Consider the following 24,007-nt stretch of genomic DNA (forward strand, 5'->3'; position numbering starts at 1 on the left):
ATTTTCCACCCTGATTTACGAATAAATTCTTTACAAATCCTACCATGTGGATTCATGGATTATTTTTTTTTTTCACATTCTGTCTCTCACAGTTGAAGTGTACCTCTGGTGCAAATTACTGACCTCTGTCATCATTTTAGGTGGGGGAACTTGCACAATCAGTGGCTGACTAAATACTTTTTTGCCCCACTGTATACATTTTTCCCTATATGAAGTAATTCTTTTTTGAGCAAAAAACACAACAAAACAGAGCCTATTACTCTGTTTTACTCTCTCATTCTAGTCTAAACAACAGTGTCTCAGTAACTTTCCACTAGAGATGGTCCCCACTTATCTGCATTTTCCAAAGCAAGCGTGAGCCAGAGTCTGCAGCTTTCTACTCCCCAAGGACACATGGTCTAATGCCTTTATTTTTCAGGGCTCTGTCCACTCAATACTACACTATATAACTTTATTAACAAAAAGCATAGCATTATTGAGGCACTGCAAATTATTTAATTCTAACAGTCCCTCCTTTGATCTGCCCCATGGCAGATCAACACTATTAAAAGCCATCAAGCATCATCATGTCTGCTCATGTCCGATCCCCAATAGCCCTGTTTTCCAATAATCCTCGGATAGACCACAAATTACCCAAATAGCTGTAAGTATGAATAAGGAAACCCCAATAAACCTAATACACACTTTCCTGTTCTGGTGTCTTGGGTAAACCACGGCCTGAAGCCTGCCCTGGGGTCCTGCCCTCCTTTTCAGGCTGTTTGCGACCTGCTGCTGCTCACAGTGCTGTCCATCCTGGCTCTGGCCCCAGTTGGGGCAGTCCTCTCTCCAGTGTCCATGCTCACTGAGGTGAAACCTGGATCGTGTTCTGTATTTTGTCTGTATTTTCTGTATAACTTGTATATTTTATAGTGAAATGCCATCTTGCCATCATCTTAGTGGTAGCAATGAAAAGCAGTTAAGTATTGATAATCAAACAAGGGGAAAAACGCTGGCTTTCAAATAGCTTTCTGTTAATGCTTGTAATAAATAAAAGTATTTAGTTAGAGCACTAACAAAATTCTCCAAACAAAACAAACTTCAGGCCCATAGTTGTCTGCAGTTTTTGTGACCTTTTGAATGAATGTTAAACATAAACCATTGCAGCTTCTTCAGTCTGTTAAAAAGCCTTGACCCTGGAACACGAACCTTTTACCAGTCATGGAAAGTTTTATTACATTTGTGTAAATTATTGTCAACAATAACTCTAATGAAACTTTGAAATCCTGAGTTCTTTCTTTTGATATTATTGTAGCATCCCCGGTTGAAAATGGTTCACAATCCTTTTATTAAACAGCCGTGTATGTGAACACACCGTAAGAGCTACAACATACAGAATAAAAGACTATTAGTAAATCAAACAGTGTGTTACCTTTAACCTTTTGACTTATTCATTAATCACAAATTAATTCTCCTTACCTTACATAACAAATAACACTAAAACTTGTAAATTATTGCATATAACAGGGAAATCGTTGCATCGCTGCCTAAACATGACGAGGTACGTTAGCGCCCTCTAGTGGGTGAAAACTTAGCCTTTATGCTTAGTAGCGGTCAGCAGCTATATGCTCCGTAAAACAACCAAATACATATCTACAGGACAAACTTTGTTACAAACCTTGTTCCCTCATCAACCAGGTGCTAAGAAACTGCTTTCGACTCAGTGTTGCACCTTAATAGCCGTTCTTTTTCCCATTCCCGTCCATTAACCATAGAGCACACCACCTCTCTGTGCATTAAAACTCGCACTTCTGCTATATGGTTTACGCCACTTAATTTACGGCACCTTGTCGCTCTGTGACTTTCAAAATAAAAGCACCCTCTCCAACAATATAATAGTCACTCAACTTTACAAAACACTTTACAAAATATTAATGAGGTCATTTACAATTATTGCCATCTTCATGCTCCTCCTCAGCGAATAACCTTTTTTCATTTGTTCATACAAACCTCTGTTCCTCATGTGTGAAAAAAGGGAAAAAAATCGACAGAATTTTATGTTCCAAATAAACCAAAGATTGAAAAATCCTAAACATGTCCAGAGTCAGAATAGTCTGTAGAATCCTCTCTGAATTTGTGAGGTGAAAGTTTTGTTTTGTTCCTGATGTTTCCAGTTTTTTCTTAGTTTGACTGCTCACATCCATGGGTCCATTGTGTTTTAAGCCAATCCATGATCTTCGTTTAAACCTAATCCATCATGCTCAAACCTAACCAAGTAGATCTACAATTGCTAAACCTTATAGTAGTGGTAGTAGTAGTCTCAAAGTTAGTTTCACACTTTACATTCTTCTCTCAGAAAAATGAGAAAATTCTTGTAATGAAAAAATAGGATTAAATAAGATTAAGATTAAATATTGTGACTGTCTCACAAACTGCCGTGAGACTGAGTTGGCTGGTCAGGGCAGATCCAGCATGCCTCGCTCGGCCAGAAGCTGCTGAGTTCGTGTGTGCACCAGCATCAGGGCGTCGATGATGATGCGCAGGATGGGCGTAGCCTCCTGCTGGTTCTGCACACACACCAGCTGCAGAAAGTACTGTCTGTTGGGAAGGGCGAGGAAGACAAATTCTGCTGCCTGCCGGAGCACCCAGGGGTGGTGTGGGGCCAGCGCCACCTTGTAGGCATCCCTGAACGGATAATAGTATGTATGTTAGTCAGTTTTTACTCTAAACATGAGAGTTTGAGTCTGTCTGAGTACTTAAAAACAGACTGGTGGGGTTACCTGCTCAGCTCCCCCGGCGTTTTGTATTGTCCATTTTCATTCGGTCCTTCAGCCAAACCCTCCAACATTAGCTTCAGCCAGAGGAGGGAACGGTGCAGCCGGAGCAGCGTCCTGCAGCCTGAGTCTGTGCGGTACGAGAAGTTTACCATATCCGCTCTCAACTCCGCCTCCATCATGGATCTAACAGAACGATACGCCTCCAGAGAAAAATAAAACCGAAAATGACAGTGTCACAGTGTGATGCCAGGATTTTGTGAACTTTGACCTCACTATTTCTTCAGGAATGTCTTTGTTACCATTTAAAAACATCAACAATAAACCAAAATGTTAAAAAAAAACAAACAAGAAAATTCACATTTCTTTTTTGGCAGGTATACTAGAACATGGTTTGTGTTAGATGAAAATTTCACACAGTAATCCTCAAACTCACCCCTGTTTTTAATCCAAATGCTTCTGGGGTTTGTAGTCCAGCGGGTTTCCCATTAGCCTCTGCACTGTGTCTGAGTGACAGCTCTCGAATCAGCACAACCTTTTCTTGCACCTTCTGAGAGAAGAAACTGACCATCGGCCCAAGCGACTCCATGAACCTGAGGGCAAAAACATTGATGAGACCCTTCTGTGAAGATAACACGAGTGCTGTGAGAATCAGCTTTCACAGATTTTAGTATTTTTTAAAACTTTTTGTTTTTCCCTGCATCGTCATTTTTAATTTTGGACCTTGGTTTTATGTTAAATTAGTCAATCAAGAGCACATACCTAGAAAACATGCCCCTGTGAGACCACAGTGGGTAGCTGTGGGTAAACTCTGGGGATGTGTGGGTAAGACAACCCAACACTTGTCCAATGCACCCCCCAATGAGTGTGCCCGCACTGGGCTTGCCCATAGAAACATGTGGTGAGTTAAAGCTAACATGTTTTGTCTGATTGATTTTTAAACCCAGAAATGTTACATTTATTAGCATAAAATCAGATAGATGGACAGATAGATAGCTACTGTCCCCAATGGTGGATACTCACATGAAGCATGGCCAAAGTTTTAAACAATGACATCAGCACAAGTAGCTGCCGTAAGCCAAAATCTCAAACTGCTCTAAACACTTGTTTTCTGTGGGATTTCCTTAAATGATCACTTGTGAGCCTTGAAGCCACACCCACAATAAACTTTTCACATTACAGGGAGTGCAGAATTATTAGGCAAATGAGTATTTTGTCCACATCATCCTCTTCATGGAGGTTGTCTTACTCCAAGCTGTATAGGCTCGAAAGCCTACTACCAATTAAGCATATTAGGTGATGTGCATCTCTGTAATGAGAAGGGGTGTGGTCTAATGACATCAACACCCTATATCAGGTGTGCATAATTATTAGGCAACTTCCTTTCCTTTGGCAAAATGGGTCAAACGAAGGACTTGACAGGCTCAGAAAAGTCAAAAATAGTGAGATATCTTGCAGAGGGATGCAGCAGTCTCAAAATTGCAAAGCTTCTGAAGCGTGATCATCGAACAATCAAGCGTTTCATTCAAAATAGTCAACAGGGTCGCAAGAAGCGTGTGGAAAAACCAAGGTGCAAAATAACTGCCCATGAACTGAGAAAAGTCAAGCGTACAGCTGCCAAGATGCTACTTGCCACCAGTTTGGCCATATTTCAGAGCTGCAACATCACTGGAGTGCCCAAAAGCACAAGGTGTGCAATACTCAGAGACATGGCCAAGGTAAGAAAGGCTGAAAGACGACCACCACTGAACAAGACACACAAGCTGAAACGTCAAGACTGGGCCAAGAAATATCTCAAGACTGATTTTTCCAAGGTTTTATGGACTGATGAAATGAGAGTGAGTCTTGATGGGCCAGATGGATGGGCCCGTGGCTGGATTGGTAAAGGGCAGAGAGCTCCAGTCCGACTCAGACACCAGCAAGGTGGAGGTGGAGTACTGGTTTGGGCTGGTATCATCAAATATGAGCTTGTGGGGCCTTTTCGGGTTGAGGATGGAGTCAAGCTCAACTCCCAGTCCTACTGCCAGTTTCTGGAAGACACCTTCTTCAAGCAGTGGTACAGGAAGAAGTCTGCATCCTTCAAGAAAAACATGATTTTCATGCAGGACAATGCTCCATCACACGCGTCCAAGTACTCCACAGCGTGGCTGGCAAGAAAGGGTATAAAAGAAGAAAAACTAATGACATGGCCTCCTTGTTCACCTGATCTGAACCCCATTGAGAACCTGTGGTCCATCATCAAATGTGAGATTTACAAGGAGGGAAAACAGTACACCTCTCTGAACAGTGTCTGGGAGGCTGTGGTTGCTGCTGCACGCAATGTTGATGGTGAACAGATCAAAACACTGACAGAATCCATGGATGGCAGGCTTTTGAGTGTCCTTGCAAAGAAAGGTGGCTATATTGGTCGCTGATTTGTTTTTGTTTTGTTTTTGAATGTCAGAAATGTATATTTGTGAATGTGGAGATGTTATATTGGTTTCACTGGTAAAAATAAATAATTGAAATGGGTATATATTTGTTTTTTGTTAAGTTGCCTAATAATTATGCACAGTAATAGTCACCTGCACACACAGATATCCCCCTAAAATAGCTAAAACTAAAAATTACTTCCAAAAACATTCAGCTTTGATATTAATGAGTTTTTTGGGTTCATTGAGAACATGGTTGTTGTTCAATAATAAAATTATTCCTCAAAAATACAACTTGCCTAATAATTCTGCACTCCCTATATATTGTGATATAGCTCTATTTTTATTTTTGCCTGGGTGGCAAAATACGCTTCCGTACTAAAAGGCCTAAAGTAAAACAAAAAGGACACTTTTTTCAACTGTGAATCATGCAAAGTCAAAGAATAAGAGTAATAATACTGTCGAGCTGTTTGTGTACTTCAGCAGCTGGTCCCAGCTCTTCAGATATGGCTCCAGCAGGATATCTTCGTTGTTTGCCAGGCTGGATTTCAGGTACAGCAGCAGATGTGAAGCCTGAAATGACTGGCCGGGGCACTCCTTTACGAGGGACAGGGCTCCATCTGGCTCCGCCCACTGCTCAGGGGCCCATGGAGGCTCCGGCTAAAAGAGAGAAACTTTTTTTTTACTAAACAACAAGATAGTTACTGTTATCATGATCATGTTAGTTTCTCTATGTTTCTCTTCTTCATTTCTAGTCTCTTCATGATAGACTTTGTATTTGCGTTCACATGTCCTTAGTCAGTTTTAATAATTTAATTAAAAATATAGCATTATATATATTATTAAATATCATTCAAACCGTTCTAGTTTAACTAAAACTATTAACTTTAGGTGAAGTATTGACTAATTTTATGTCCAAACATTTTGTTGAAGAGATATTAATCGAAACTCTCCTATGGCAGGCTGTACTTTCCAGCAGTACCAGTTTGTACTGCATGATGGTGCAGCAAGTCACTGTTAGCTTTATTTCACCAGGTATGTCTTAAAACAGACATTTGTATTCATACAGGTGTTCTGGAAAAACAAAACAACAGTCCTCTAAGAAAAATTTGATTGGATCACTCAGAAGAGCTTTTTAAAGGTTTAGATTTTTTGTGAACATTACAGGTTTTTATTTATTGTGCAACTTACATGTATATAAGTGGAATTAATCTTACCTTCTGGTGGTAAAAACTCAAACATGGCTGCCAGGGGCTGCCACAGTCCCGGACTCCACCCTGGGCTGAAACAAACAGATGACAAACCAACCAAACAAAACTCTGGTTAGACAAATAAGATGCAAACCTCATCAGCTGTGACTCATAATAATTGCAGAGTTAATATATTAAATGATTGCATTTGGTAATAAAGTTGGTTAAAAAGAAGCAATGTTCAGTTAACATTATTAACTTTAGGATTTCTGGTAATGTAGTTTTGATTTTAGAGTTCATCATATGTTTATCAATGTAAAATAAAAATATAAAAGTAGCTAGTGCAGTGCTTCCAAACTCTAAAAATCTAATGTGCGTTATTCTTACTTTTTTTTTTTATTTATTTTGGGACTCGTAGAGTAGCTCTGTTATTTATACTGGGCTTTTATACAGCCCGACTTACACAATGAGCTCACTTTCTTTTGACTGGCCAAATTCTGGAAGCCTGCTGAGGGGCAGCTGAAGTCCGCTGAAGTCTAGTTTTCTCTCTGTCCACACTTTTTCTAAGTAGCAGGGTATTTTAGGCTGATAAAAAGCTAGGAAGACAGCTTTACCGGATAAAATTGTAAGTTAACATGAGCTTATCTGTAGAACATGTTATCATAAACAAGTGAGTTAAGGTTAGCTTGCTAGGGTTAGGGGGTACCTTAACTCACTTGCTAACATTGATGCTAAAATTACTTTATGAAGCCTTACTAACGTGATTATTTACTGAGGGTTATTTTTCCCCCCATAAAAAGTAAGCCAGGCAGGCGTTTATCAGATCAGTGATTCTGGCTGATATCAGCAAACATTAGCTTACCTGATATTATTTGATACCAATAATATCAGGTAAGCACTTACTGACTAACCTTAGCTTGCTTGCTAATGCAAATGATACAAAAACAAAGCAACAAAACCAAACACAAACTATCTCGAGCCTCCCTAAAAACTCACCTTCACCTGATTGGCCAACTTCTGGAAACCTGTTGAGGGGAAGCACCCAGTGCTTTGTAAACTTAAACAGAGTCTAGGAGTGAATTTTTGCTTCCCGAGGTTGAATTTATATACTTTCAACTCAATATTTGATACTTTGACCATATAAAATGTATGGTCTTTCATATATCTGTATCTAGTTATTTATGACAGAATAAGCAGAATAGATCATCTTTAAGTGTCTTAACACTACTTGAGCAAATATACTTTGTTACAGTCTATGGTAGAAAATAACTGAGAGTTGGAACCAACAGTGACGAAGGAAACTCACGCAGCCAGAAAGAGCTGATGAAGAGGAGCAGAGCCAACATGGCCGACAGCAGCACGTAACGAAGCAGCGGTGTCCGTCTGAGGAAAACCATGGTGACCAAAACACACATACACGCGCACACACACACACACACACAATCAGCCAAACCACACAGATTTGCCTGGGATCCTCACTTTTTTCTCACACAAATTAAAACACGCACACATCATCTACCGTTACTTCATACCATGCTCTCACTATTAGTCACTCTCTCGGGATCAAAGGTCGCTCACTCCCACAGGTGTAAACACACGGGGACAACCTTTGCTCCTGACCTTCTTTGTGTAGCAGCTTATCTTAGCCCATTTTATCTTAACCGCATGTCATCCGCAGAGCTTTGCTGACTGAAACCTGCACTGATCAGACCTCACAGAGACAGTTTTTTTTATACACTGATTGGATCTTTTTGCAACAAAAAAAAAACAACCCATCAACGCTGACCAGGTGATATTTGTGTATCTCGGAAGCTGCAGAGGAAGCTGGTGGTTCTCAATGTCTTTTACGGCGATTATACTCACCGTTCTTGCCCTTGGTACAACAGTGCTGTATGGCAGTTCCAAATGGATATGGTTGTGTGACGACACCACTCCTCGTGCCCAAAGCAATCAATGTGGTGGGTATAATGTGGCCCACATTTAATCTTCAAAAAGCTGTTACTATGAATGACCCCTGTGGCTGTTAATTGAACTGCAGGCAGCGAGCTGCTATCACCCACAACATCCACTTACAACGTATTACTACTCTATACTGTATGTCATGAGTGTTGTACAGCAGCTGAAAAGGCAGCACATATTAAGGTTTTGCAGTTACATGACTTAAACCTGCCAGTTACAAAGGCCTAGTAACCAGTTAGTGACCCCCTTCCAAGATGGGCATTCCCCTCCTGGCTGGCGAAAACCATCTTGCGATTGCTTTGGTTGCTAGCAGTTTGCCATGGTCACCTGAATATTGTATGGAAGATGCCAGCTTGTTCCGAAACACTCGCTAACAACTCACCGAGCTGTAGGAAGCTTGCAAACCAGAATCGGAGACAATGCAGAGGCATAACTTTTACTTTTAGAGTCCTCTATTTCCAATTTCCATTTCACTTTTTCTAACTTCACTAGAGCTCAAAATACAGAACAGCTGCTTGCCCATAGTTTGCATTTTCCACACACTTGTTTGGGCAACCAAACCAACAAGAATGAGGGTTTTGGTGCAGCACTGTACACCTCTTTGCAACCAGTCTCCCCTTGTAACTACTGGTAACCAGTCACCAATAGGTCAGGAAATATAAACTTTTCTCTATTTTGGAAGTGATTCTGTAAGCCTCAGCAAATGTAACTTTAGTAACAGGTCTCAACCTCCAGGAATCACTTGGCAAATACAGTAGACCCCCAGAATTCACGAGGGTTACATTCCTAGAGCACGCATGAATTGTTGAAAACCATGAATTTTGGATATGGTAAAAAAATGCTAATGTTGTCAATAAATGCCTATTTTTTTTTATAGTTTAAACAGTTTAAAGATTCGGCAGGGGTTCTGCAAACAATTATCGGTTAGGTTCTAAGCAAAAATCCCCAAATGACTGAGTCCACAAACACTGAGCCACGACTTCTCAGGGGTGGATTGCAAACAATTTGCCCTCACAACCCCTGATCTTTAAGCCTGTGCGACTGGGACCTAAATTCTGTGTGCAGCCACATCAGGTTTTATTTTTGTGTTCAAACGTCACATCCTTAGATCCTTTAGATTTCCATCTCACGTTCATCAGACAGGAATGAGTCCAAAGGCTGTTTGAGGTAACTGAGAGACTCAAGGAACATTTTTATTTTTAAGTGGAAATACAAAGTGTTTCACATGTGACAAAGCATTGCATAGGGCACAATTAAGGACAGCAGATTCCAGTCCAACATTAGAAACAGAAACCTTTGATTGTAGAAGACGAACATATCTTGATTGTTTTACAACATAATTAATCAAGAGGAGACACAAACCTGATGACGAAGTGATTTATTGATGGGGAAACCACACAGGTAGCATCTGCAGCTTCTAGGGGTTGCTAAAAGACACATTTTTTTATCAACACATCTGCAGGTCTCACTGACAGGTTGATTCGACTGATGTCTTTGGTGCATAATTCAATGCGCCCTGCTTGCTTGTGCAAAAAGTCTTTGTGCATATGTGGGTTCTTGTGCTTATATTTAAGGTAAAAATAATGAACAAGGGTTCTGTTAAAACTTGAGGTAAGACTAAAGGTTATGATTACTTCAATACAACAAGTATGGCTCTTATTTGCGGAACAACGATGTTCTGTTTGATAAGGGTAAATAAAGGTTTATTAGAGGTGCCTCAACTTTGTTGAGGTCTGAGTTATTGCAAAAATAGAAGAGATGAATAAAAGTTAAAGGGCTCTAAGATTCGTGAGGAGAAAGAGTGCTAAAAAAAGAGGTCACTATGGTAGAAAAAGTTCTTATTCACACTTTTAAGTAAAAGTTAAAGGATCAAGATTTTAGTTTGAGGTCTTGCCTTCCCATTTCACTCAATGAGTGACTCATACAATTATTTTAAGTCTTATTTTTAATGTTAGAAGCTGTTCATAATATAAAAAAAAAAAGACCTGCAGGAAAATTAAAGCTTAAGAAAATATGAAACCTCAGATGTACTTTTTGAGTTTTAGTCTTTTGGAGTGAGCAGGGGTTAGCCTGCTTTAGCCTGATTGCCACTTAGTCTGTCCTATTTGTATTATTAATAGATTTTAAAAGCTTTAAGATGACCTCGATTAGCCCAGTCTCATTCTCAGAGTTCCAAATACTGCCATGTTTCTTAGCCAGTGGCATCTCAAAGATAAAATGAAAATTGGTGTTTGTTCTTCATGTATCGACGCTTGTGAAGGGCCCTTTCGTATCATGCCATTTAAACATAATTTTTTAACATAAGGCCATACTTATTGCTAGGGCTGTTCGATATAACGATATATATCGGATGACGATATAAAAACGTTTCATTTTACGCTATCGTTTGTTTCGTGGTGTCGCAAAATAAACTGTTTACGGCAATATTTTTTCATGGTTTTGATGGTCACTGTAGTGGCTATATTAATTTCTTAAAGTTCTCTCTTTCTCTTATATTTAATATAACCACACTACGGACGGACAAGCGTCTCTTTTTATGGGTTGTCGTTAGCAACAACGATGGTAAAACCATCGCATGTCCGCTTGTTTATTTTCCACATAAACCTTTCACAATAAAGCTCAAGATCCTATTGAGTCTTTTCAAAATAAACGGAATCACATGAAAGATGCAGAGTATTGACGGATGAGAAGCAAAAAAAGAGCCGTCAGGTGCTAAAAAGAACAGGCTTTTCCCCGCAGCACGCCGTGTAATAAATACAAAGAAAACGGCGGCCTTTACAACTTATGTCTAAAAATGTGTAGTTTCATGCATCGGTTAAAACACTCAACTCCAGGTACAAGATGCCCAGCTGGAAACACTTCACCTACCCGAGATTCACAGAATTTACAGAAAATATTACATTTTTTGTGATTTATATCGTTATCGGACGATAGATGTTTTATATCGGGATATGAGATTTTGGTCATATCGCACAGCCCTACTTATTGCCTTTAAAAAAAAACCAAACAAACTTGACCAAGTAGTTTTCCGTGCCTACAGCTAACTAATTTCTTTTAGCAGCCCCATTTCCTTGAGAGGTTTTTTTTTTCTTATATAACTTTAATCATTTTTCTGGTTAAAAAAGTCTCCACTGAGTCGCTGCACTCTCTTTGGGTATACAGTGGTATTACACCAAACTACTGCTTTTTCTTTAACACAGTGTTTAGTTCTGTTGAGCTTTTCAGCTTTAATTTGATTTTGAAGGATTTAAACAATTTTTGAAATAAGTAGCTTTAAAAGAGGACTGTTAGATATGTCAGGACAATCAAGCCAAAGGAAACCTATCAATAGGACAACAGCAGCATCAGATAGAGTGGCAGTATTTGACGCCATGGGACTTGACTGCTTTGCATGGGTTTAGCACAGATATTAAGGGATAAGTATGGTTTATTTTAGCCTAAATTCCTAAAAACACATTAAATACCTTTTATTCTTTTTCTTTTTTTTTTTTCAATAAATCAAGCTACAGGTAGCCTATTTCCTCAAAAAACAGTTTCATAAACAGTTTGGGCCAGTGTGTAGTAAATATTGCACACATTAGTTCAGGGAAAGATTAATGGCTTCAGGTTAAAAAACAAACAAACACAAAACCCAGATTTAGACGTTCTCACGTATAAAAGAAAGCAGTTTGCGCTGAGGTCAGGAGAAACTGTCGGCTTTAACCTGCAGGACGTCACTCACACCAGGACGCGTCTGAAGAACCTGAAGGGGCACAAAAATGACAACATGAAGGTGGTCTGTGCTTAAAGTCTCTCTGAGTTTTAAAGCTGACCTAAAAAAAACTTCCTCTCCAGTTAAGTCCTCCAGAGTTGGGTTTATTTAAAGGAAATTAGATCCTTGGTAAATCCAACCATGACCATTTACAGATTTACAGGAAAATACAAAAACATTGTGGTTAAGTAGTACAAGCATGTTCTGACCACTGAGTTTGACGTTGTGGGATTGCATTTGTACAGATTTGTATGCCTGCACCGTTATACGGATATATCCTGAATTGGTCAGAGGGTTTCTGTCTGTAGACAGTTTGTCACAAATGTCCGAAAATCACACGAGTGCAGAGTGAACTGATGCACTCTGCTTGTTGAAAGCACACTTCCAGAAGTATTTTGAGAGCTTGAAAAACTTGTAGAACTGCTTCTGCAGTTCTAAAAACAAAGCAAGTTGTAAAGTGACTGTCAGTGATGTCAGTTGTTTGTGATGTTTGTGATGATTTATTAAGTATTCATGAAGCCGATAGTGACCAAAGTGTTTTTGTCTTTGAGCAATTCAGAGCGGGGTTTATTTATGACTGGCACGTCTCAGGCACATCATTCCAAGAAAAACATTAAACCCAAGTCCAGAGCTTTGCAGACCCATGTTGTAGCTATGTACAGTCACCAGGGGGCAGTGTCAGGAACTTGTGGGACAAGCAGCAAATGTGAGCTACTCTTGTTTATATTTGTGTTTTATTTGATGTTTTAATGTTTCATGTTAAACATAAGTGAAGTACATTTGAGGGGAACTATTCTGCTAATTTACTGTTCCACATTTTTATTCTAGATGAGCTTTTAGTGATTCACAGTTAAAAATAATCCTTCTTTGTCTTATACTTGGCTTTTTTGTAGTTCCTCAAGGGTGATTGATCATATTTGTGGAGCCTGCTGAGGAGCAGCTGATTTAGCCCCCTGCCCATAAGCCCAGTCTTATTTTCTCTCAGTGCACACTTTACATTGAAATAAATATTTGTCTGCTTGTCCTGACAGCCAATCAAAGAGCAGTATTTATAACTCACCTTCAGTGTACTGAGAATCTCTCCAAACAGATGTTGTGCTTCCTCAGTGTCCGGTTCTTCAAAGTAATCTGACGCAGAGACCTCGACAATGATTGACCTGATGTTCTCACACTCACCTGCACAGGTACACAGAGGAGTCATCAGCAATCATTGATTAATAATAATCTCACATTTCTGTGTTGCCTTCAGTTACAGAGACTCACTGTGGAAGTGCAGGATGGCCTGACCGCTCACGGGCGTGTGTGTCAAGATCAACGTCTGCAGGTTCTTCTTCAGTCCAGCCTTACACAGCTCTGTCGCCGCCTGCAGGCCGAGGTCAGTAATACGCTCCAACTCCAGCACCTGTAGCTGAGCACAGTTGCGTACTGCACACAAAACACACAACAAAAAAACCCCCACACAGCTAATGGTATAATGCATTGTATTTTTACACCAAAATAAACTGTAACTTTACAGTTACTACGGATTTAATCTGTACAAGCATGTAGGAGAAGAAACAAAAATGTCAATAACCATATTTTTCACTGACCAGCAGCAACCAACCCCTGAGTCCCACAGCCAGCTCCGCCCACACTGAGAGAGCGGAGGTGTGGCCAGCAACGGCCAATTGTCTGCAAGCAGCGGTTACCAAAACGAGTTGGCTGTTGGCTGGAAATATTGAAGAGAGAAAAAGACTGGTGTCAAGGTGACTCAAATCTGCTCATTTGTTCCTGCACTCTAGACTGGATTCACAGCAGACAGGACAGGAATTTTTTTTTTTTTTTAGAAAAAGGGAAACAGATTTGTTGTTTTTCAGTATGGAGCTATCACAGTGGACTGTGTGTGTGTGTACTAACCAGGGATGAGCAGGCGCCACCTGCAGGCTGGTGATGCTCCTGCATCCAGCACCCAAAGCCCAGAGAACCTCCTGACCGAGAGGATCTGATGAACTCCTGCAGAGGACCAGACAGACAGTCGAGTAAGCGGACAGACAGGTGAAGAAGGGGACAGGTAAACAGCCTCACCTGTATGTGAGCATCTGCAGGTTCCTGCTGTAGCAGCTGGCCAGCCACAGGGTCCTATCGGTGAGGATGTGGGGACACTGAGAGATAGACAGATGGAGCAAGCTGCCCCCTGCTGACCGCAGCAGGGCCTCCACCCCGGGCTCCACACTCCCTCTGATTGACACACAAACAGACGTATGCCAACTACAGTACCCACAATCCACTCACAGGACAGCTTTCTTCTCTTGTAACGTCTCAGAAACCTGTTAATGCACTGAGCACTGACCAATCAGATAACAGCTGCGTTACCATGACAACATGCATTTCAAAAAGATAAGAAAAGCTTGTACATTTCCTCGGTAGCAGCATTAATCCTTGAGAGCGGTGTGTGTTTGTGGGCTTGGATTTTTGATTTTGTAGGGACACAACTCACACAGTCACACTGTGGGGACAAAAATTAATCCTCAAAATGTAAATAATTAGGTTTGAATGAGGGCTTGAATAGTGGCATTGTAAAGCGCTTTGGGTGGCTTGAAAAGCGCTATATAAATCCAATCCATTATTATTATTATTGACTCAGTGGTTATTTTTGGTTTAAATCATCACCGTCTGGACATTTTGGCTTGCCAGTAACATTAAAGACTTAACCTATGCTTGGGCTACAACCAGGGCCCTCAGAAGTACAGAAAGTCAAACCTTGAGTTTAATTTACCGTATGTTTCTGTGGTAATCCTCTCGTGTCTCATTGGCTCGACGACTTCGAGGCTTCAGGTTGCTGAGCACCACGGCCTGAGTTTGAGTGCACCACTGTGACAGCGTCGTCAGGAACTACACACAAAGAAAAACATTTTAAATGTGAAAATAAACATTTTAAAGTATAAACCTAATAATTCCTGCATTTTTTCCCTGACAACATCTTTCATGTAGTCACTCTGCCACACAGTTTAATACTACAAGACAGTAACTGTTTATTGAATAAAAATCTGATTTTGGAGTAGTACTGAATAAAGAATATTCTGCCTAATTAAGGTTTCTATGTGTGAACACAGTTTTAAATTAGCAACAATTTTAAAACTGAGACAAAAAGCAAACACATATTTATTTTGTATAGATGCTGCTCTTTCTTTTATCTTTCTGTTGAAGCTACTATGCCCCATCTTGTAATCGCAAGGCTAAAATTATGGAAAAAAGACAAATTCCAAGTATGAAGTCAAAAAAGAAAACCAACCAGCCAAACTTAAGTTTGGATGGAAATACCCAAACTGAAAGCATGAAGTGGTTAGTGTTGCAGTTTTCAGTTTCTTTCATGCAAAGTGGAGGTGACCTTGGCATTCTGCTAGTGACTAAAGCAATCACATGTATGTTTTTGCAAACATGCACAATACACATTTTCCCCTAGCAACCAGTGGTTGCCAGGGGGTCACTGACTAGTTTCTAAACCTGTGTGAGTGGGGCGTTATTCCCTTCACCCTACACTGTCACCATGACTGTCACATGTCCAAAATGGCGGACAAGTTAAATGTTACATGGCCAGCAGATTATCAGGGACAGCTATAAGAGGATGACATTAGTAACTATCTGAAGATGATGAGGACTTCAATACCTCTGTAGACACTCTGGCATTCTCCAGCTGGAGGCGTGTCCAAACAGCAGGGTGCCTGGCAACGAACCGCCAATCAGAGCACACCTCGGCTGCACGCAGCATTGAGCGCACGTCCAAATATGGGAAGATGCAAAAAAGGCCCGCCCTCAGCCGCAGGGTGTCTGCTACCAGCTGTCTGTCACCAAAGCAACGGGAGGGTGTGGAGCGGACGGAAGAGGGGGTATCTGGGTCAGGAGAGCAGAGTAATGAAAGGCAGAAGCTTTTATTGTGAAGCAGCCACAGGAAGTTTTGCATTAAAGCAGCCTGTAACAGCCAGAGGGGAAAAGAAAGACCACAGGAATGATGGGCAGAAATTATATACCTGATCCAGGTGTGTGTGTCCTGGCAAAGATGAGTCTCCTCATCTCAGCACTGGTCCACAGTTCCTCATCTTCCTCCTCTTCCTCCTCTTCCTCCTCGTCTTCCTCCTCGGTGCTATGGTGACGAAAGTTTCTTTTCTTCCACGTTCTCCCCCATCCCTCTTCCGCAGTCCTGAAATCACAGCAGAAGAAAGACTTGCTCTTTAAAATTTTAAGCCCTGTTCAAAATAAAAGTCACAAAACAAACATCTGCATACCAGAACCTCTCCCTCCTCCCATCTTCTCCTCCTTCTCCTCTCTCTCGTTGAGTCCAGGGTTGGGCGTAGGGATTCGGATGGAGATGGGTTGATGCCGCCTCGCAGTTCCAACCCCCCGAACCCAGAGACGAGGTTCGCATTCGTCCAGCAAGACCACTTGATGACAGAAACCGAGAGGAGGTGTGAGCGTTTCACTGACACTGTAAACTCTTTGAAAGAGTCAGGTGTGTTCAGGTACCTGTAGCGATGGTGTCCATGCAGCTGCTCTCCCAGCCTGTAGGAGCTCGACACGCTATAACTCCTCTGGAAGAGCAGGATGAGGAAATGTTGAGTGAGACCTAACAAATTCCAGGTCCTGCTCCTCTCTATAGACAATACATACTCTCATGAATACTTTAATCAAAGATGTTTGTTTGTATTTCCCACCCTGTTTCCAATGGTTTCCTGCATCTTATTTGCAATGATGTCATCAGTGCTGCCATCCAGACTGCGTCCCCCTTGGCTCCGTGTAGGTTCGTAAACCTCAGTGAGCAAATAGGGCTCGGTGTATGCGTACCCGTCACTGTCTGGGAAGAGGTTGCGATGTTCGTGCGAGCCAAGCATCAGGAGCCGTCTCTCTGCGCAATCTGCTCGCTCCAGCAGTGTCTCAATGAACATCTGTAATCAAGCGAAGCACCACAACAGAAAGATTTTATCAGATTTGCTGACTTCTGTATGTTTACTGTAAGCTGCATCTGAATACCAAAGGTTTTTGATAGGAATTACTAACACACCCCACAATCATGAACTAACATGAAGTTGTAAGAGGTTCTCTTACACTATGAAGCACCAAGACATGACTAAAGAAAACTGAATTGAGTGGAATATCTCATTCCAGCTCTACAGTCCTTAGCATCGCCAGCAGCCAATGTCCTTGAGAAGAGAGGCTGTCTTTAGTTACAATTCAGGAAGAACAATGAGGTTTTCATCCTAGTCAGGAAGCACTGGACCAGCTCTTCTCAAGGATATTCAGGAATATGTGGGCGTTTGCCCAAGGCAATAAGACAGACTTGTGCTCAGTGGCTTTTGGACTTCACCAGGACATTACTGGACAGTCTGGCTCTGATGGCTTTATTGAGCAATGAGCTCCAGCATGGATCAGGAAATTGGACCTCAAAGTCTGAGGACAGGTTGGAAATGATCGCTACCCCAAGTGGAAGAGTTCAAGTATCTCGGGGTCTCGTTAATGGGTGAGAGAAGAAAGCAGCAGGAGATTGATGAATAGACTGGTGTGGCATTGCGGTGATGCAGACCCTGTACCGGTCTGATGTGGTGAAAAGAGAGCTGAGCATGAAAGTAAAGCTGTTGTTTTACATTACCACCCTCACATGTGGCCACAGGTTCTGGGTAGTGACAGAAAGAATGAGGTTTAGGGTCTCTGCCGTTTGGTTGGTACTCTGAGTAGAGCCGCTACTCCTCCACACTGAGTTAGCCTTTGACTCGGATGCCTCCTGGGACCCTTCTGGGTGAGGTGTTTTGGGCATGTCCAACTGAGAGGAGGCTCTGGGACAGACCCAGGACTGGCTGGAAAGCTGTAGTAGGGGAAGAGGACGAGGCAAACAAGGCAGGGTTTGCCTTAGAGCAAGTTTGATGAGTCACTTTTGGGTTTGTTATTGAAATCGAATATTTTGGGTATTTTTGTGAATGTCTTGTAGTTTTCCTTCCTTTGTGATTGTTCACGCCACTCGCATTAGTTTCACTGTGTGTGTGCACTGTTATCTGCACCCGTGTCAGTTAAATTTCTTGTTTGCGCTGCATGTGCACCCCCATGTTCCTCATGTTCATTGTGGGTCTCTTAACTCAGTGTGGGTTAAGATCCAATTTCAATGGATGTGTTTTAAAATTGTTTACAGTTCTAGTTTGAGTGACAACAGTGTTTGTGGGCCCACAGACTAAACAGCCTGGATGACACTAAGGCCTGAAAGGAGTCCTATGACAGATACTTACATATTTAACTCGCAATAGAATTAACATCTGTGCATTTTGCAGGAGTTTTCTTAAGTTGCCAACAAAAGCTTGCTTTTTGTATATTAACTCTGCCCAGTGTCCTTTATTTTCTCTCTGGAATCTGAACACGTTCTTGTACATGAACTCTATGATTTTGACCCAAACTCTAATCTAAAAATCTAACCAAACTATGTGGGAAGAAAAGGTTAAGTTAAAATATAAAGTATAATATAAAACTGTACAGGTTTTGAATGACAAAGGATTATTTCATAGACGAGTGCACATGCTGCATACTTGCCCCCCTCCAATACGTCGTTTCATGTGTAAATAACAGCCTCATCTTGGCCAACCCCACTATAAAAACTGTCGGGTTACCCTGTGTGAGCTGGGTCAGATTAATCTCACGCATCACTCTTGTCAAACAAATCAAAATAAACCACCCAGAGTTTAATTACAAAAGAACCAACAACAGAAGATCTCCTGCATCACCTGCAGCCTGGATTTGGCTTCGGCCTCTTTGTCTGCCGTCTCCCTCAAAAAATGCTCAATGTCCACCATCTCCCTGAAAAACACACACAGTTCAGAATGTACACGTTATTCAGTGACCCAAATGATAAATAAGTTAAATAAGATAGACGGCACAAAAAACACGCAAAACAAACCGAGTGACCTCCCAAAAATACACACCCTCGGGCTGCTCTGCCTCATTGTCATCTTACATTTATCATCCCAGCAAACCGCAGCAGAGTGTGTGTGTGTGTGTGTGTGTGTGTGTGTGTGTGTGTGTGTGTGTGTGTGTGTGTGTGTGTGTGTGTGTGTGTGTGTGTGTTAGAGAGAGACAGAGAGAAACACAGAGTGAGGCAGATTAAACATGACGTGTCCTCTGCCTGTGCACCGTGTTTCTGTGCTCAGCGCGCTGTAGTTCCATGATATTACATTACATGCTGTTTGCTTCTGCTATTAGTGTTTCATTTTCCACAAACAAAAACTGACCACACGACAAATTCTGCCACACTGCATCTACTGCTGCCAGAGGATACGAGTGCAAAAGATTTTAATGCCCAAAGCACTTCCTACTTGGTATTTAAATCTGACCCCATTCACCTCCACATACTTGCCTTACATTCTACACCAGAGTTCAAGTTTGCCACTGAGGGCTGAGTAAAATTAGCCAAAAACAACCTCAGCAGTTGCTGCCTGCAGTGCTTGGAGATCTATTACTGGATGAGTGTAGTACTAGAGGAAACTTTAAAGCTCGGTAAGATTTAGGTAAGCGCTACACTAAGAAAAAGTGTTTTTTTTCTATAATTTTCAGAAGAATTTATGGATGTCTTGGTCATTTTATTGGTGATAAATCGGAAAGGGACTCCAAACTTTAGTCCTTCATACAAAATAAAAAGGTGTGATATAAACAAATTAAAACACCCAACAGAAACTGGTTTTGTAGCAGGCTGCAGACATGTTTATTTCTGCTGTAAAGTTGGAAAATTTAACATGGAAGTCTATGGGCACTCATTTACTTTTACACCCTGCCCCAAGTGGACAATAGGGGAACTGCAGCCATAAACTGCTGTTTAGTCTTTTCAACCTTGTCTATTTACAGAACAAGTTAAAAAATGTACACTATTTAAAATAAATACTTGAACATGTTAAACTTTTTACCATTGTTATTGTGATGACTAGTCCATAGAACATAGAAAAGTGGCTGATCATAAATGAATAATAACAATGGTGCAATGAAGAAAACTTTCATCTAAAAATGTCTTGTTTGTTCCATAAAAAGAGGGAAAATAAATCCTGAAAACACAGTTTTATCCACTAAACGTCCAGATACTGACTGTTGTCGTTTGCTCAGCTCCTTCTCTTTCCCTGTAAGATCTTTCTTTAATTTCTCCATCATCTCCATGGCAGCTGAGACCTGCAGGAATACAAAAATAGAACAGTGAATATACAGCGACTTCAAAATCGTGTTTAAAACATTGCTTAAAGCCCCACCCACCTGTCGGGACAGGTAGGCTGCTTTCTCTTCCACTTCCTGTTTCTCACTCCTGAGTCGTTCCTTGTCTCGCCTCGCCCGCTGTAGCTCCATCTCTCTCCTCTGTAGCTCTACTTTCAGTCGGGCCATGCGTCGGTTCACCCTCTCCTCAACCTCCGCGAAAGTCCGGGCGATTTTATGATCCAGCCCGAGCCCCAGTCGCTCTTCCAGCCCAATCTCCACCAAGCCTAGCTGGACCCTCACCTCTCCAAGGTTCTTCCCAGCAAAAAGATCCACAGATCCAGGAAGGGCCAGAGCAGTGGAGGGGCCTTCTGAATGTACCGTAGAGGAAGGCAGAGGGCAATCTGAAGCACCGAACATCTCCCTGAGCAGTTGGACGGAGGCAGATGATGAGGCGAGATCCAAGCAGGCCAGTGGCAGGGGCAGGCTTTGATGTTCCATGTCCAGAGAAGTGCTCTGACTTTGGGATACAGCTGGGCTAGGGAGTGGGAGGAGAGAACTGGTTCTGGAGCTTCTGACCCGAGCCTGAAACATTAGGACAAAGTTAATACTGGCACTGGAAATGCAGTTCAAGGGCTGATGACATTAAAAAAAATTTATTAGTTACAGGTGGAAGATCTGGATCATCTCAATGGTCTCCAAACGATCCTGTAAATCTTCCTTTCACTCTTGCTGCTATCGTTCATTCACAAATTACCCCTGACACTCTCCCCCCACTCCACCCTACCTGCACTCTCTTCCTCATCGCTCTTGTGCACTGTCTATTGCTTTGGATGGTTGACTCACCTTCACCTTCTTTTCCTCTCCAGAGCATACCTCCACCTCTCCCTGCTCAAACTATAGAACACAGTGTCATCTGCAAACATCAGAGTCCACAGAGACTCCCGTCTGACTTCCTCTATCTTCCTCTACCTGTCTATCATAACTCTAAATAAGGGGGGGGGGGTAAAGCCAAACCCTAATGTGGTTCCACCCACCTGCCACTCCTACTGTCTCACTGTCTTCAAATGTGTCCTGCACCGCTTTTAGAATGCAAAGAACTAAAATATTCTCAATAAAATGAAGGAGAAGAAACGAATAACACTGGTATAAATTTCATGGGTGTCACAAACTCACAATATTAGTTACATCCCTGAGTTTATGATGCTGACATGAGGATCAGAGAGGTGATGCTTGACAGAATTCACATAAATCTAAACAGTTTAAGAGTCTTAATTATTTAGAAAAATAAAAATAAAAGCCTGTGTTTGTTTCTATTCACAAACCATGCACTAACCAGATTAACTGTCAGACACAGCCACTTATTTTCTTCGTTGCAATAATCTGGTCAGTTTTTCTCCCTTTCTAAGGTCTGACACGACCTCACTTCTGTGTGCAAACAGCACGAACATCCATCGATCTATGGTTTATTTTTGCAGTCCTAGCATGATCAGTTATGACCAGGCAGATTATGTTGGGAATTCAACCATGTTTGCTAGGAAATTAAAGCTACCAAAGTCATGTATTGTTGGCTAGCTTCATTACCAGCAGGTGTCAAACAGAAACAGAAAATCTTAAATCTGAGAGGCTGAAAAATGAAACAGACAACATCAGTTTGTTTTAATGTAGAATAACTAATGAGTCTCTGTAGCTCCATATAGCTGCTTTCCATCCATATTCCGTATTCACCGGGTGATGTCAGACAGATTTCCCAATCAGATCCATTATTATGTGTCCAAATTGCAATCGTTTCCACGATGTGGCCTCTGGGAGGACACATTATTTCTTTGTTCCACATGACAGTAAACTCAAATCTCTTTAGTTTGTCACATATCATGAAATCTTCCACAACAAAAGTACTTTAGCAGTTAACCAGTCGTGAAAATGATCATTTGCTTGGTTACCTGGGAGAGCACCAGCAGGGTCTCGTAGGTGTGTCGGCTGACCAGGTGCGCCCGGAGCTCAGCTACAGATGAGAACCGAAACCCATCCCCGCAACGAGGACAGAAGTAGGGCAGCTCCATGGAAGAGGAGGAGGACGAGGAGGAAGACATGATTCACGAGGAAGCAGCAGACCTGGAAGAAAAGATATGAGCTCATTAGAGAAAAACAAAGAGACTGCAACGAGATAGTAAGAGTAGAAGAAGAAACACACAGAGTAAACCGGAGTGAAAACTGGGTCAGAGTGCGTGTGAGCTCTACATAATTGATTCTATGCAGATGAAGATGTAACGAGGCTCAGACCTGAACATTAAAGACAGCAGAACACGTGTGTTTGATTTATTCTTCACGGATAAGCCGGATCCATGCTGGAGCATCACATGCGTGTCCTGTGGCGAGCTGCTGGGTCTGATGTTAGTGGGGCGCATGTGTGTGTTTGTTTCTGTGAGGCAGCAATCTTTCACGCCGCTGCTCCGACCCGTGCAGAGGAATTTAAGCACGCATGGATGAGCAGGAAGAAAGAAACGTCTGGGGCGTGGAGTCTCTGTGTTCGCCTACTTCAGCCTCCTCTTCCTCTTTCCATGCCCTCCATTCAGGAGTTTTTATTTGGTAAGGACTACAGCGAGGGGCTGCTGCATTACAGTGACTCGCCTGAGAGCTTATACAAATACAGAAGAAGAGCAGATTTGTGCTTTAAGCAGCACAAATATGCTCTACCTCTGTGTGCCACAGAGGAGGATTTGTTCACAGTTCAGTTTTTACATTTGTTTTAAGGGACTTATGCTGAATGTCCTTACACTCACAAACAAATTGGTGTGGAGGCCTTTGATGATTAAATTTATGTCACTCAGACCAACACCAGCGTAACAAACAAAAATGTTTGAGTCACCAAATCAAAATCATGAGATAAAACGTAAAAGTGATCAGAAAAATTAAAGCTTTAAACATACAGCAACATTTTTAAATGAAAACTGAAACTGAAAGAAAAGTATACATTTAAGAACTAACCACTAAGAAACTTAGAATTTTGAGATATTTTGACATAAAAAGTCTAAATTATGCCACTAATTATGCTGCTATTCATACTGTCATTATATTAATGCTGCTATCCTGTATATATCGTACTTACTATTGTTTGAGTACTTGTGATTGTTTTATTTTACTTTTTATATTTTACATTTATTTTTATTATTGAATCTTGCACCAAGGGAGTGGCACTCCAATTTCGTTGTACTCTGTACAATGACAATAAAGGCTATTCTATTCTAAAGAGTCAAATTATGACGCAAAAATGTCAAAATTGGAAAATTAAAACTTAAAACGTTTAACCTAATAAGTGAAAAGGTAAGCAAAACAGTCTAATTAATTAAAATATAAATAAAATAATACATTACAAAGAAAGGTCAAAATAAGAAATTAAGTAAAATTAGTTCTGTGATGAAAAAAATATAAAATGTAAATATATTTTTTAAAAAACGTGAAAAATATAAAGAAAATGTTGCTATAATGTATCATTATAAAATGTAAACATAAAAAAAACTAACAATGATGTAAAATCAAAGCTTTTAGAAAAAAAAAAGTCAACACTAACAAATGACAGATTGGTCAGAACTATTTTGGAAAAGTTTGATTTGTGACACGAGAAAACTTTAATTCATGAATTGAAAAAATGAGACCTGAGCACAAATCAAAGAAAAGACTGTCGAATGACCTGCAGCATAAAGTATGAACACTGGACAGGGTTTCACTGATTAATCAGCCCGCCCACTCTGTGTCCAGCTG

At 41.1% G+C, this 24,007-nt stretch overlaps 2 protein-coding genes and 1 long non-coding RNA gene across 5 annotated transcripts in view; 1 reads left to right on the plus strand and 2 right to left on the minus strand.

Moving 5' to 3' along the window:
* Positions 1–1,186: 1,186 nt before the first annotated feature.
* LOC113019482 (ceramide-1-phosphate transfer protein-like) lies at positions 1,187–7,925 on the minus strand. Its single transcript, XM_026163235.2, has 6 exons — positions 7,658–7,925; positions 6,379–6,443; positions 5,640–5,821; positions 3,187–3,343; positions 2,757–2,953; positions 1,187–2,661 (listed from the first exon to the last, which is right to left on the minus strand). Exons 1-6 carry the CDS (start codon positions 7,764–7,766, stop codon positions 2,433–2,435), a joined length of 939 nt encoding a protein of 312 aa, XP_026019020.2. The 5' UTR covers positions 7,767–7,925; the 3' UTR covers positions 1,187–2,432.
* Positions 7,926–7,996: 71 nt separating this feature from the next.
* LOC113019496 (uncharacterized) lies at positions 7,997–15,128 on the plus strand. Its single transcript, XR_003272021.2, has 3 exons — positions 7,997–8,309; positions 13,311–13,436; positions 13,657–15,128. It is a non-coding gene; the product is annotated as an uncharacterized LOC113019496 (long non-coding RNA).
* The window catches only part of LOC113019462 (F-box only protein 41), a 14,946-nt gene continuing 410 nt past the window's right edge, over positions 9,472–24,007 (minus strand). For 2 of the 3 annotated variants that reach the window (XM_026163198.2, XM_026163199.2), the window contains exons 2-17: positions 22,189–22,360; positions 20,309–20,830; positions 20,148–20,227; positions 18,799–18,871; positions 16,750–16,980; positions 16,562–16,626; positions 16,324–16,479; positions 16,069–16,238; positions 15,708–15,931; positions 14,817–14,932; positions 14,126–14,278; positions 13,958–14,053; positions 13,651–13,769; positions 13,325–13,486; positions 13,122–13,237; positions 9,472–12,052 (exon numbers count right to left, since the gene is read on the minus strand). In XM_026163198.2, the coding sequence (XP_026018983.1) occupies positions 11,990–12,052; positions 13,122–13,237; positions 13,325–13,486; positions 13,651–13,769; positions 13,958–14,053; positions 14,126–14,278; positions 14,817–14,932; positions 15,708–15,931; positions 16,069–16,238; positions 16,324–16,479; positions 16,562–16,626; positions 16,750–16,980; positions 18,799–18,871; positions 20,148–20,227; positions 20,309–20,830; positions 22,189–22,338 (2,496 nt within the window). In that variant the 5' untranslated portion in view covers positions 22,339–22,360 and the 3' untranslated portion in view covers positions 9,472–11,989. Of the gene's footprint in view, positions 12,053–13,121; positions 13,238–13,324; positions 13,487–13,650; positions 13,770–13,957; positions 14,054–14,125; positions 14,279–14,816; positions 14,933–15,707; positions 15,932–16,068; positions 16,239–16,323; positions 16,480–16,561; positions 16,627–16,749; positions 16,981–18,798; positions 18,872–20,147; positions 20,228–20,308; positions 20,831–22,188; positions 22,361–22,528; positions 22,807–24,007 lie in introns of those variants that run through there. The other variant, XM_026163197.2, reaches the window with a different exon arrangement.

Source organism: Astatotilapia calliptera, chromosome 3 (genome assembly GCF_964374335.1).
Source record: "Astatotilapia calliptera chromosome 3, fAstCal68.1, whole genome shotgun sequence".
Lineage (NCBI taxonomy): Eukaryota > Metazoa > Chordata > Actinopteri > Cichliformes > Cichlidae > Astatotilapia > Astatotilapia calliptera.

What these genes read in the sequence shown, in the direction of transcription:
- LOC113019482 (XM_026163235.2), bottom strand. Translation starts at nt 7,766, where the DNA reads ATGTGTGTTTTGGTCACCATGGTTTTCCTCAGACGGACACCGCTGCTT. An exon ending in CATCAGCTCTTTCTGGCTGC is followed by an intron (nt 6,444 to 7,657) that starts GTGAGTTTCCTT and finishes TGTTTGTTTCAG; the next exon opens with CCCAGGGTGGAGTCCGGGAC. An exon ending in AGCTGGGACCAGCTGCTGAA is followed by an intron (nt 3,344 to 5,639) that starts GTACACAAACAG and finishes TTTTGCCCTCAG; the next exon opens with GTTCATGGAGTCGCTTGGGC.